The 12850-nt window shown below is 41.0% G+C and overlaps 1 protein-coding gene across 1 annotated transcript in view; it reads left to right on the top strand.

Moving 5' to 3' along the window:
• EXOC2 (exocyst complex component 2) overlaps positions 1–12029 on the top strand; it is a 128472-nt gene extending 116443 nt beyond the window's left edge. The window contains exons 23-27 of the mRNA XM_069958092.1: positions 8668–8723; positions 9526–9648; positions 10230–10291; positions 10528–10587; positions 11750–12029. Of these exons, the coding sequence (XP_069814193.1) occupies positions 8668–8723; positions 9526–9648; positions 10230–10291; positions 10528–10587; positions 11750–11843 (395 nt within the window). The 3' untranslated portion in view covers positions 11844–12029. The remainder of the gene's footprint in view (positions 1–8667; positions 8724–9525; positions 9649–10229; positions 10292–10527; positions 10588–11749) is intronic.
• Positions 12030–12850: the final 821 nt, after the last annotated feature.

Genomic DNA, 12850 nt, shown 5'->3' with positions numbered 1-12850 from the left:
GGTTATGCTATATAGATTTGGAAACCATAATAAAACAGTGGACATCACATGTAGCTGTGGAAAGTGATACAATTACATTTAGTTCATTTTGTTTTATGTGTTTTTTTTATTAATATCCACCAGACTTTATGTGAAATTGTCGAATAGGAGTTATTGCATAGAAAACACACTATAACAAAGGGCTCGATTGCAGAGGAATTCAGGCCAGCTGACTAAGTTGCCCCACATTATAAGGAGGTTCGGCAGCTTTGACCTCTGCTGTTCTTGTAAATGAAACACTTACATATATGCAGGGAATGATTTTCCAGTAATCCATTAAAGAATTATACAACTATACTATGGAAATGCGCAAATCCGAGGTGCATAGGACGATACCATAAAATAGTTTACAGTTGTAATACACTGGAGTAAAGTGTTGTTTTTTATTAAAAGATGCACACCCCTAAATCATCTTTGTGCTAGACATTTTTGTCTGGTTAGTTAGTTATGGTAAATCTATTGTTTCATAGGAGGTCACACCTTTTTTGCCCACCTATTCTTATTGTCGCTTTAAAACACTTTTAGAAAGTACCAAAGAAAATAATTTAACTTCTAAAGGACATATGATGTACCCGTACATCATATGTCCTCATTAGCACTTCAAAGCGGGGCCGCGCGGCGACCCCGCTTTGAAGCGCCGCGGTCCCGGGTGCCGCGTGTAGCCCGGGACCGCCGCTATTAGCGGGCATGGTCTGATCGCCATGCCCGCTAATTAGCTAACCGATTACCGGAGGCAACCTTTCCCTGGGGTCTAGTGGGGGAGATCGCTCCTCCGGAACGTTGTCCCGGAGGAGCGATCTCCCTGTCTGATGCCTTCCGGGGACTTGTCCAAGATGGCGCCGTCCCCGACTCGGCACTAGTTTGTTTCCGGCTGCAGCAGCTGAAAGCAAATGAGTGCCGATCTCATTGATCTTTGCTGTATATCTATACAGCAAAGATCTCAATGAGAGATCAAAGTATATATACTAGATGTTCCCCAGGGGGAATAACCCTAACCCCAGGGGGGCTTCTAGTATATGTGTAAAAAAAAAAAAAAAAAGTGTTGTTTATAGTAAAAAGCCCCCTCCCCAAATAAAAATCTGAATCACCCCCCTTTTCCCAGGTTTTAAATAAAAGTAAACAAGTAAATAAATAATTAAACATGTTTGGTATCGCCGCGTGCGTAATCGCCCGAACTATTAATTAATCACATTCCTGATCTCGCACTGTAAACGGCGTCAGCGCAAAAAAAATACCAAAGTGCACAATTGCGCATTTTTGGTCGCATCAAATCCAGAAAAAATGTAATAAAAAGCGATCAAAAAGTCGTATATACGCAATCAAGGTACCGATAGAAAGAACACATCATGGCGCAAAAAATGACACCTTACACAGCCCCATAGACCCAAGAATAAAAGCGTTATAAGCCTGGGAATGGAGCGGTTTTAAGGAACGTATATTTGTTAACAATGGTTTGAATTTTTTATAGGCCATCAGATACAATATAAGTTATACATGTTATATAGAGTTTTCATCGTAACGACTTGAGAAACATGCACAACAAGTCAGTTTTACTCCAGGGCGAATGGCGTAAAAACACAGTTCCGCCAAATAAAAGAAATGCTTTTTTTTTTTTCAATTTCACCACACATTGATTTTTTTTCTGGTTTCGTAGTGTACCAAATGCAAAAATTCAGCCTGTCATTGCAAAGTACAATTAGTGACGCAAAAAATAAGGGCTCATATGGGTTTCTAGGTGGAAAAATGCAAGTGCTATGGCCTTTTAAATACAAGGAGGAAAAACCGAAAACGCAAAAACGAAAATGGGCCCCGTCCTTGAAGGGTTAAAAAAAAGCCCCTCAGAATGCCCCTTTTGTATGTTCTGATGTCTAACTGCATCTGGTCTATACAGAATGAATAGAGCAGTGGTGGCGTGCAGTGCCATCCAGCAGGGATTTCATGATTCCGGGGGAGCCGTAGCAGTCATACCCCCTGCAATCACTTATGACATGGATATATGCTGCAGATTTTCTGCTAGTAAGCCAATGCTAAAATGTGTAGCATGTCTGAACTATAAAAAATACAGTGGTACTTCAGTATTTGAATGCTTCTAAGTTTGAACAGTTCAGTATTTGAACAAAAAAATTTACCCGGAAGTTACGTTTGAAACTCAAACTTTATTCTCTAGAATGCAGGCAGGTGCTGGTGGCTCAAGCTATTGATACATGAGGTTGCTGAACGTTCGAGCTCAGCCGAATGTTGCCAAATCCAATGTGCCACTTGTCTGCCCCTTCCTCCCCCTAGTGTCCTGACTCCTCCTGTCTCTGTAGTGTCTCTGAAGTGTGGCTTAGATGTGATTTTTCCAGGTGTGGATAATAAGTGAGTTTAGCACTGTTGAGTGCTTTGCAATGTTATAACCGAGTAGTGTAATTAATTATTGAGAATTATTGATAGGTGCTTAAAGGGGTACTCCAGGCAGAAGGGCTTTTTTCACTATGGCTGGGGATGGGGTGGATAAAAGCAATGATGTCCGTTTACAGTACCTCCCTGGTCTGGGTCCTGCATTGTGCTGCTTTGGTCTCCGCAGCTGCTTTCTGGTCTATGACGCAGCTTGAGGAAGAAGAATGATCAGCTGACCACACCTGCACGTATATCCCCTCCTGCTGGTGCACGGAGGTGTGAGCAATCACCAAGGAACAGGCAGCAAGTATAATATCAGCACCCAGTCATCCAATTCCAATTCCTTTATTGTAGCATAGCAAAAAAAAAAAACCAACAACAAACAGTAAAATTCTGACAATCGCTATCATGTTTTGGTCTATTCAGACCTTAGTCATAGCATCATGCTCATGCTATGTCTAAGGCCGAAACATGTCAGCGATTGTCAGGATTTTACTGTTTGTTGTTTTTTTTTTTGCTATGCTACAATAAAGGAATTGTAATTGGACGACTAGGTGCTAGAATTATCCTTGATGACGGAGCTTAAGACGTGATGTTTCAAGCTTGCTCAGCCATTTGGTGGCAGAGGGGGGACCCCACTACACCTGCTGAATAGCTGAGTTGGCTTGAAATGTTACTTCTCCAGCAGCGTCATAAACCTGGAAGCGGAGTCAGGAGTAGCGCAATGCGGGACCCAGCGCTGGAAGCGGAGATCTACTGTAAGTGGACGTTGTTGCTTTCATCCACAATAAAAGGAGGTTCTGCATCCACAGCTTCTTAAAATTAAGATTCTTTATTAAATCATCACAACAAAACAAAAGAAACAAACTCATAAAAAACACGCCGACGCGTTGCGAGGTAAGTTCCTCTTAATCATGGCAGTGATCTACTGGTAACAATCTTAAATGAGGATAGGATGTGACGTTAGGCTGAATGTGGAACGCCCACCAGGCTAAAGAACACCTGATTGCCCATACACCTGATCCAGGTACGTCACATGACTATTTACACAAAAAAATGCTTATCAACATGTCAGACTTCCAATACAAGTTAGTGACTATTAGCCTGAATCACAGTGCTATATAGCCTTAGTAAATGTAATACAAGTCAGATTTATAGTTTAGCCCTTTCAGGAACCTGGTATTAAGGTTAAGGATCCACAGTGCCTCCCTCTTTCTAACCATGCAAGTCCAATCACCCCCCCCCCCTGGTTTGGGTGTATTAACCCTTTCGATGGCGGTGACTTTTAAACCACTCACATCACCTCCGTGGCAGTCAACATAGTGCCTTGAGAGGCCAGAGAGCACGATGTGGGAGGAATTACAGTTCAGGAATTACAGTTCAGGAAAGATTGAATCTTGAAATTCCTACCTGTATTGGACGACACCACTGAAGTTTTTTTTAGAGACATAGCGGCACATGCCGCATCGCGGTGCCGCACAGGGAAAAAAACAGTAGTTTTTAAACAATTTTGTGTGTGTGGCTGTGCATCCCTGCCGATATCGCTTGGGGATAATAAATTACTTAAAGTCTGGCCTCTCCGAGCAACATATCTTACACCTTTATTAAGGATTTGTTCACACTTGGGATCTGCAAAAAGCAGCAGTATATATTTGCTTATGATATTACGGATATCATTGAACTGTGGACTGTAATTAGTTGAAAACATAATCTCAGGTTTGTCACTAGGTCCCTCTCTAGTATTCGTGGGTGTATCCCGAGCCCTATCGCGTAAGTGATATGCCCTATTTTTCTGTTCTGCTAGACTTCGAGCTCGCTTAATAATGTGTGTCTTATAACCCCTAGCTAGGAGTCTCTGTTCTAGATCGTGCGCACCCGCACCATAAGCCGCACGGTCTGAACAGTTACGTATGAGGCGGATAAACTCCCCGATTGGGAGGTTCCTAGTGACATGAGGTGGGTGGCTGCTTTTGGCATGCAGCACCCCATTACCCGCAGTGGGTTTACGGTACTGGCTGGAGACAATTTTACCATTATCAAACTGCAATTTGACATCCAAAAAGGAAATTGTCACCGGTTCAAATTGTGAGGTGAATTTTAGATTAGAGCGTATTGGCGTTGAGATAACGCACCAGATCCGCAGCCTGTCCCTCAGACCGCTGCCATACCAGGAGGAGGTCATCTATATAGCGCCCATACCAGGTGATAACACCTAGATATGGCTTATGGACGCTATACAGAACAACCTCCTCCCAGTAGGCCATGTAAATATTGGCTAAAGATGGTGAAAAACTCGCGCCCATTGGGCAGCCAAGTATCTGGAGGTAGAAGTCATCTAAGAATTGGAAAAAATTATTAGTGAGGAGAAAACGGGTTACAGTAAGAATGAAATCTGACAGGTTGTTACTATAATTGCTATACTTGCCTATATGGTAGGCCAAGGCTTGTATCGCCATATCATGGGGAATGTTGGAATAAAGCGCGACAACGTCGCAAGAAAGCCATGACACATTCTCCATAGGAGGCAAATCTTCCATACTCGCAAGCAAGCTTTTACTGTCCCTAATGTATCCTATGGTTCTAACTGCAAGAGGTTGGAGCAAATCATCCAGCCAGATGCAGAGTCTCTCCAAAAGAGAGCCGATACCCGACATGATAGGGCGTAGAGGTGGGCGGAACTGGTTTTTATGGGTCTTCGGTAAAGCATGAAAAATTGGCACTACAGGGTAGGCTGGTAACAAATATTGTCGTTGTCTCTCATTCAGAACCCCCTTCTCAACACCAGTGTCAAGGATATCCAGGAGACGAAGTCTCACTGCATCAGTAGTAGTAGTAGTAGTAGTAGTAGTAGTAGTAGTAGTAGTAGTAGTAGTAATAGTATGTAGTCGTTTCATCCACCCCCTCCCTGACCATAGTGAAAAAAAGCCCTCCCACCCAGAGTACCCCTTTAAACCAATCAAACACACTTACATTATTTCCTATTGGAAAACCATGCTCTATTCTCAAACTGCTTGGTTCTCAAACTGCCTTCAAGAACCATTTAGAGGTACCACTGTATAACTTTATTTGTCCTGCATGTTGACTGCCTAATTGAAAAGAAAAAAAAGATATGTCTAAAGTACAGATCATGTTACCTCCCCAAAATTTTTTACAAATAATTGTATGAACCCCAGAATGGTACATAAAACTATCTAGCAGTGCACTGCAAAAAACAAGCCCTTACGTAGTTCCGTCGGCAGATTAAATAAAAAAAGGTTATGTTATACTTGCCTAACCCTGATATCCTGAAGCAACAAGCAAGCAAGCAACAAACAAGCAAGACCTGTAGGCTGCGGCTGTAAAAGCCTGGCAAAGCATTAAGAAGGAGGAAACCCAGCGTTTGGTGATGTCCATGGGTTCCAGACTTAAGGCAGTGATTGCCTCCAAAGGATTTGCAACAAAATATTGAAAAAAAATATATATTTTGTTTGGGCTATGTTTATTTGTCGAATTGCTTTTGAGCTCCTAAAATTTGGAGTGTTTGTAAAGAAATGTGTACAATTCCTACATTTTCTATCAGATATTTTTGTTCAACCCTTCAAATTAAACGTTACAATCTGCACTTGAATTCTGTTGTAGAGGTTTTATTTCAAATCCAATGCGGTGGCATGCAGAGCCCAACTCGCGAAAATTGTGTCACTGTCCAAATATTTCTGGCCCTAACTGTATGTACAAACAACAGATCAAGTGCAGTATCATTTAGTTTTTAGTTCAATTTTCACAGCTACATTCAAATTACTTTAATTACGCCCCATGTCTGCTAATAACTGCATTCCCCGGGGGCAGCACTGTACATAATGGGTTCGAGTTGTGAGCCCTCTCTTTACCCTCTTAACACCATTATGACATCCCTGGAAGTTATATAGTTACACACACACATACGGTACACATACTATATTTCTTTAAGAGAACTGCCTTAAAATAAAAACGTTTGAATGCATCATTGTACATTTTTTACTTTTATCTTTCTTTAGCCAAGACGTTATGCTGTGTCAGAGAACATACATACTTTTTTCTTAATGTGAAAGTGTATTAATGAACTTCTTTAAAACCTGCCCACAAGTCTCCTTAAACTGTCTTGCTTGAAACCCATAATAGTACAGAAATGTCTCAGAGGTAACCCCAAGCGTGAAGAAGAGGTACATTACAGTAACGTTTATCCACCTTTGAATTACATGACTGCTGTGCATAAAAATACTGCAGGTTCTTTGTAGAACGTTTCAATAATAATAGTAACCCCTCCAAATTGTAAAAACAAACTTACACTTGGCCAACCGTGCATGAAACTGTATGCTTGTTGCAAAAAAAATGTAAGAATTTGGTGTTTGTCGCTGTAAAAAGATGTTAAATATTATAAAAAGAGCAATTTCTGTAATAGTTAAAGGGGTTATTATTTAAAGGGGCTGTGTTAGTAGGAAAATTAGTTCTAAACTGATGCATTATGTGAAATTTAAAGCGACTCTGTATCGGCACCTCGCCGCCCCTGACCCCCACCAGGTGGAGGTACTACCGCCTGTATTTAGAAGAAAAATGACAATGCGGAGGGTCGAGCAAATTGGCGTGGCCTAGAGCATCAGTGCCCTAGGCCTGCGGCACCTCTCTCTCTCACTTCACTTTCAACATGTCCCTGGGCTGGATGGAGGTGGAGAGAGAGGCGCCGCAGACCTAGGGCACTGATGCTGTTGGCCATGCTAGTTTGACTGCCTGACCCGCCGCATTGATAAGTAATTTTTCTTCTAAATACTGGCACCGGGAGACAGGCAAGGGGGGCGGCACGCTTTAAACATATTTGAAATGTACACGCATTTCTGAATAAATGCTGTTTGAGTAATATAGACTTATTAATAAGCTATGAGCCTGCATTGTTTTGACAACCTGTTGCCTTTGGTTATCACCTGCTAATATGGTCCAGGCATGCTCCGTTCAATTCCAATCTACAGGAAGTACTGGCAGTTGTTCTCCAATGAACCTGCAAGTAAGGGGAATTGTGGGAAAATGTGTGCATTGTTGGGGTATGTGCACACTACGGAATATGCTTGGAGACTTAAAGCGGATTCCGCTGCACGGCCTCCGCTTGAAGTTCCGCCCACCCCATAATATTCACCACCAAATTCTGCCGTCCGTCCAAAAAATTGACATGCCCAGGAAATAGAGGTCAGATTTCGCCCAAATGAATGAGGGGTGGCAGCATGCGTAAGCAGATGTGTTCCATTAATTCTATGTAGGAAAGTACTGGGCTCGATAATGTTCAGAAACCCATAGCAAATGCATGGAGCACTGGCTGCATATATGCACTACCGTTCCATTTATCTAGGGGATATTTGTTCTTTGTTCTCAAGATCAGTGAGGGTCCCAGCAGTTGGATTCCCAAGGATCACCTTGTTATCGCCTGTCCTGTGGACAAATCTGTTACTTGTTTACCTGAATGTTACTTCCTGAAAAACTGATTTCCATTACAGCAAGGGCAGAATGCTTATAAAGGCAGGCTACCAATTCAACAGAAATGGAAAAAAACTAACATGATTATCAGGTTGTCGTTGCCAATATATTGTGGAAAAGAAGCCCAGTAGAGCAGATCCTGGAGGGTCACTTTAAAGTGACACTGTCACCTCCTTTTTGCATTCTGACATCTCTACACAGGTGTAAAGGGTAAATTTAGCGGTTTTCATACCTTATTTTATATCATACGTCATGGTGCTTGTTCAAGTAAAAAGTAATCTTTTATCAACTGCAGATTGTGTTAAGTGGGCGGGGCCTCGTGGCATTAGCGCCAGTTAGCCCCGCCCACAACGCCAGAGTTGGCCTAACCCCACCCCAGCCATTGGAACAGGCTGGCCGAAAGGTCTAGACCCCACCCCCTTCACGCCGGCCAACCAATGGGCGTCAAGGGGGTGGGGCCAAATGGGCGGGGTGAAGGGGCGCTAATGCCGCGAGGCCACGCCCACTCAATACAATCTGCAGTTGATATAAGGGCACTTTTTACTTGAACAAACAGCATGACGTATGATATGAAATAAGGTATGAAAACTGCTAAATTTACCCTTTACACCTGTGTAGAGATGTCAGAATGCACAAAGGGGGTGACAGTGTCACTTTAAGTTCTAGGCTCCAGGAGCCAAACCATACAGTGTTATGTATCTTTATAATGAATAACAATGAAAAAGTGCTTTGTACTGCACAAATAACTTCTTGTTATTTTTATATGCTTAGGTGTCAGAAACTATTTAAAGGAAGCGTTAGTGAGTATGATTGTTGTACATGCAGAGGTAAGTTTGGCCACTTTTTAACTATTCATGATAGTATGTTTATAGTTAAATTTAAAGAGTACCTGTCATTTAAAAAACGTTAAAAGCAAATGTACCACTTCACTTAGTGGAAAAAAATGTTCATACTACCTAGTCGGAACCATTGTGTATATCCCCAGTGGCATGGTCCATTTTTCAAACCGTCTCCTGATTTACAATGTCTCCTCCGGTTTCTTAACCTGCAATTCTGCCTACTGTATGCATTGGAGGCAGGCCCAGCGCCCCCAGTGCTCCTTTATCCCCTCCCCTGGGTGACGCACCTCCATCACAATCCAGTCTGGCTGCATTACCGAGGGAAGGGGATATTGGAGCACTGGGGGGGGGGGGGGTGCAGGCTGAATTGCAGATTAAGAAGCTGGTGCAGATAGCGGGAACTGGGCAGCATGGACCAACCAGGTAGTATAAAAAAAAATTCCCTAAGCAAGGTGATACATTCTCTTTAATATGTCAGAGAGACATATCAAAAGGTTGTATTGGTCAGGGTCAGAGTGTTCAGACCCTGTTCCATGAGGAGAACGAGCACCACACACTCCTCTTCCCGCCCTGTGTCTGCGAGAGGGACCCCATAGACTTACATTGAAAGACTGTCTAGGTCACGTAATACAGAGCCCAGGAGCTAATGCGCTGATATCTCCCAGCTCGTTCTCCTGATCGGTCGCTATCTGAACACTTTGACCATTTTTATCTGTGTCTGTTATTACTGGATGTACAGCGTGCTTAGTGTAAATGAGAGCTTTCACCACTTTCTCATTGATGTGCTTAGGTTTTCTCAATTTCTAAACAACTGGTCCCACGAGTAATGTCAAGGATTGTAGAAGCAGTAGGAGAAGAACTTTGTCGCCTCATGCAGTGTGTGTCCTCATTCAGTAGGAACGGTGCTTTACAAGTATGTACATTGTAATACATTTCTGTTACTGAGAGAGTGATCTGGTAAGACGCAACCTCTGACACGTGACCAAGTAGCCTCCAAAATGCTCATACTTTGGGAATGCAGACCGAATCTGCAAGCAGTAAAAAGGCAGCTATGTTGTATTGTATAGTTTTGGAGACTGAGGCGATTGAAGGATGATGTAGTATATCAAGAATATGCAGTTACCAGCACTTCTATTTAGAGAATTAGCCAGTTGATTTTATATATCGTATGTATCTCTTTTTATTTGATATCTAGGGTTTAAAAATCCACTCACTTTATCACTTAGGAAAAGTATGTGAGTCGACACACCATGCACAGTATTTTAGTAAATGCTATGAATGATTGTTTTATAAATTACTTAAAATTAAGAAAACCCTGTAATTTTTTACCTAGGTCTCTTTTAGTGCATTGTGCAATAATAACATTACAGCAGTATTTTGCTAGCAGTCAGTTTATAACCATAAAGTAGAGCAAATTTGGGGGGGGGGGGGTGTTATGCCAGCATTTTAAAGGTTTTAGTGTGTCAAATGTAAAAGTCTGGTTTATTTTAATAGGCCCGCCTTGAGATTTGTGCCCTGAAGGACGCTGTATCTATTTATCTGACTGATGAGATCAGGTAGGTGTGACAGTCCTCCAGTTGTGTATATATATATATATATATATATATATATTTATTCTAAGTAAAGCCTTTCACTGAGGTTTTGATCATTTGACATCAAATAGATTACAACCACAATGTAATATATCAAAAATGTATCTATAACAATATTTACAAATATGTTAGAAATCACGTAGGCTGTCAGTTGTTTGAAACAACAGTGACCAATTAAATCTTGTCTGCTTATATCACAGGTCTACATTTGACCAAGCACTGGAAGCCATTCCCCAGCTTTCAAATGGGAGTGACAAAAAGTATGTAAATTCAATTATTTAATGTTGATGCATTTAATTGTACTAAAACATTTTCTGTCTACATATATTAACCCCTTCACATCCCTAATCTGTATGTATATGTTCCTACTGCACATGCACCGTGCAGTAGGAACGTATATATATATTCCTGGACTGTGAGCGATCCCACACACATCAGCTAATGTATAGCAATCGCTGCTTTTTAGGTAGTGAGTGACAGGACAAGCACCTGTCACTGACTGATCAGGACTCAGAATATGCAATAAGAGCATTGCATATGTAAGTCTCCTAAGGGACTTATATATGCAATATGAAATATGTAAAAAAAGAAAATTAAAGTTTTAAAACATATTTTTAAAAAAACCCTAATAAAATGACCCAATAAAGATTTATATTACCCCCTTTCCCATTATACAAATAAAAATATATTTTTTAAAAAATATAAAAAAATTCAACATATTACATATCATAGACTGCAGATTTGTCTGATCAATAAAATATAATAATATTGTTCCTGCACAGGGAACAGTGTAAATAAAAAGCCGAAAAAAACCGCTGATTTTTTAAAATTATATAGTATATACTTTCTCTTACATCAATATGATACCAATAAGATCTATAGATCATGGTGCAAAAAATTACGCCCCCAACCAGCCCTGTAGGTGGAAAAATAAGAGAGTTATGGCTCATAGAAGGTGAGGAGGAACATTGCTTCAATTCGACCTGGAAATCCGTGAATCAATGACCTTCTGTCATTTTATTGAACTTTAATTTAAATCTTTTAATTTATGATGCAAGATATTTATAAGTAGCAATACATTTGGAATAGAAGTGTTAAGCTAAACAGCCCTAACTGTGACACTGGTGGTAACCCATGCATTGTACTACAAAAGAGAGTATAATATAGTATTATAGTGTATAGTAAAAAGCTGTCTTATCTGTGACTGGCTAGAGGCAAGACATGTTCTATTTTCTATGCATTGAGGGATTTTCACGTCTTTTCCCCAGAGGACATAATCTATTTAAATGGTGTCGCTAATAAAATCACTTTGTGTCACGAGTGCAGAAGTTCCCTTGTTATATATACTCTTTGCCTGATGCCACAGTGCCCTGTGCAATGTATACTATATGTATAATATAGACTGTGTGTATCTTTCCACAGGTTACTAGAGCAGCTGCTGAATGAATTTAAGAGCAGTATGCACCTACAACTTGTGTGCTTCCAGCTATCCTCCAACTATGAGAAGAAGACTTGAGCACTCAGCGTATGTGGCAAACATCTAAGGAAATCCTATGTCTTCTCACAGCCTGTGCAATTTTACTGTAGCCTTGGTTATTTAACATGTCTTATTATGTTATGATATTGCTGTAACTAACCTATATGCTGCTAATATGTTACCTTATCTAGAAGCATATAATAAACGCTTGTGTCTCTCCTATAAGCCACTTGTTTGGATGTGTGGAGCGCCTGTGAAGCTTTTTACCTCCCCTATTTTATGCTGTGTTTAGATATGTTTAACTGAAGCAGATTTACTTTGTGGATTCTATACTGCAAATCCACAGCACTTTACTGTATACTTTTACAATCTACTACATGATGATTTTGCTGCAGAACAGCTGTGGATTTTTACCATGTTTTTCACGGTAAGTAAAGTCAAGTGTAATTCTGCAGCAAACATGTGTAAAGCATACAGATTAGCTGTGGATTTGCTGTGAACACTGAGGATGTATACACTGATGAGGTTGGTGGTTTGGATTCTTATAACGTAGTCCAAGCACAGGCAGGAAGTATAGTCTTATAGACATAGAGCTCCTGTGCAGATCTCTGTGTCTCTAAGGTTACAGGTGACAAACAAACCCTGAGCCCTGTTGTCTGATGCCGCAGTCTTGTGCTACTATCCCCTTTTCTAATAACCTACCAACAATAGAAGAGGGCGCAAAAGGAAGACAACCTGCCACCTTTTTCTTGCTTTCCAAACCATGGATAGCATGAAACAGGATTTCAGAGGTATTCTAGTTTGAAAATGTGCCAGAAACAGGGCTCTCAGTGGGGGCAGTTCCTGGTCACTTCTTCCCACTCTCTAACCTTGATTGATTGAGCTCTTCCTATACCTAACCTAAACCTAAACAAGAGACATTCAGGTTTTCAGTGATTCTGAACATTTGTTAGAACTGGGATTCACCCAGAGTACATGAACAGAGACAAGTGAAAAATAGCTGTTGTGACATCACCAGGTTAGCTCCGTTCCTTGGAAAACAGGGG

This window comes from Dendropsophus ebraccatus, chromosome 2 (genome assembly GCF_027789765.1).
Source record: "Dendropsophus ebraccatus isolate aDenEbr1 chromosome 2, aDenEbr1.pat, whole genome shotgun sequence".
NCBI lineage: Eukaryota > Metazoa > Chordata > Amphibia > Anura > Hylidae > Dendropsophus > Dendropsophus ebraccatus.
This window is presented reverse-complemented; position numbering and strand designations above follow the sequence as displayed.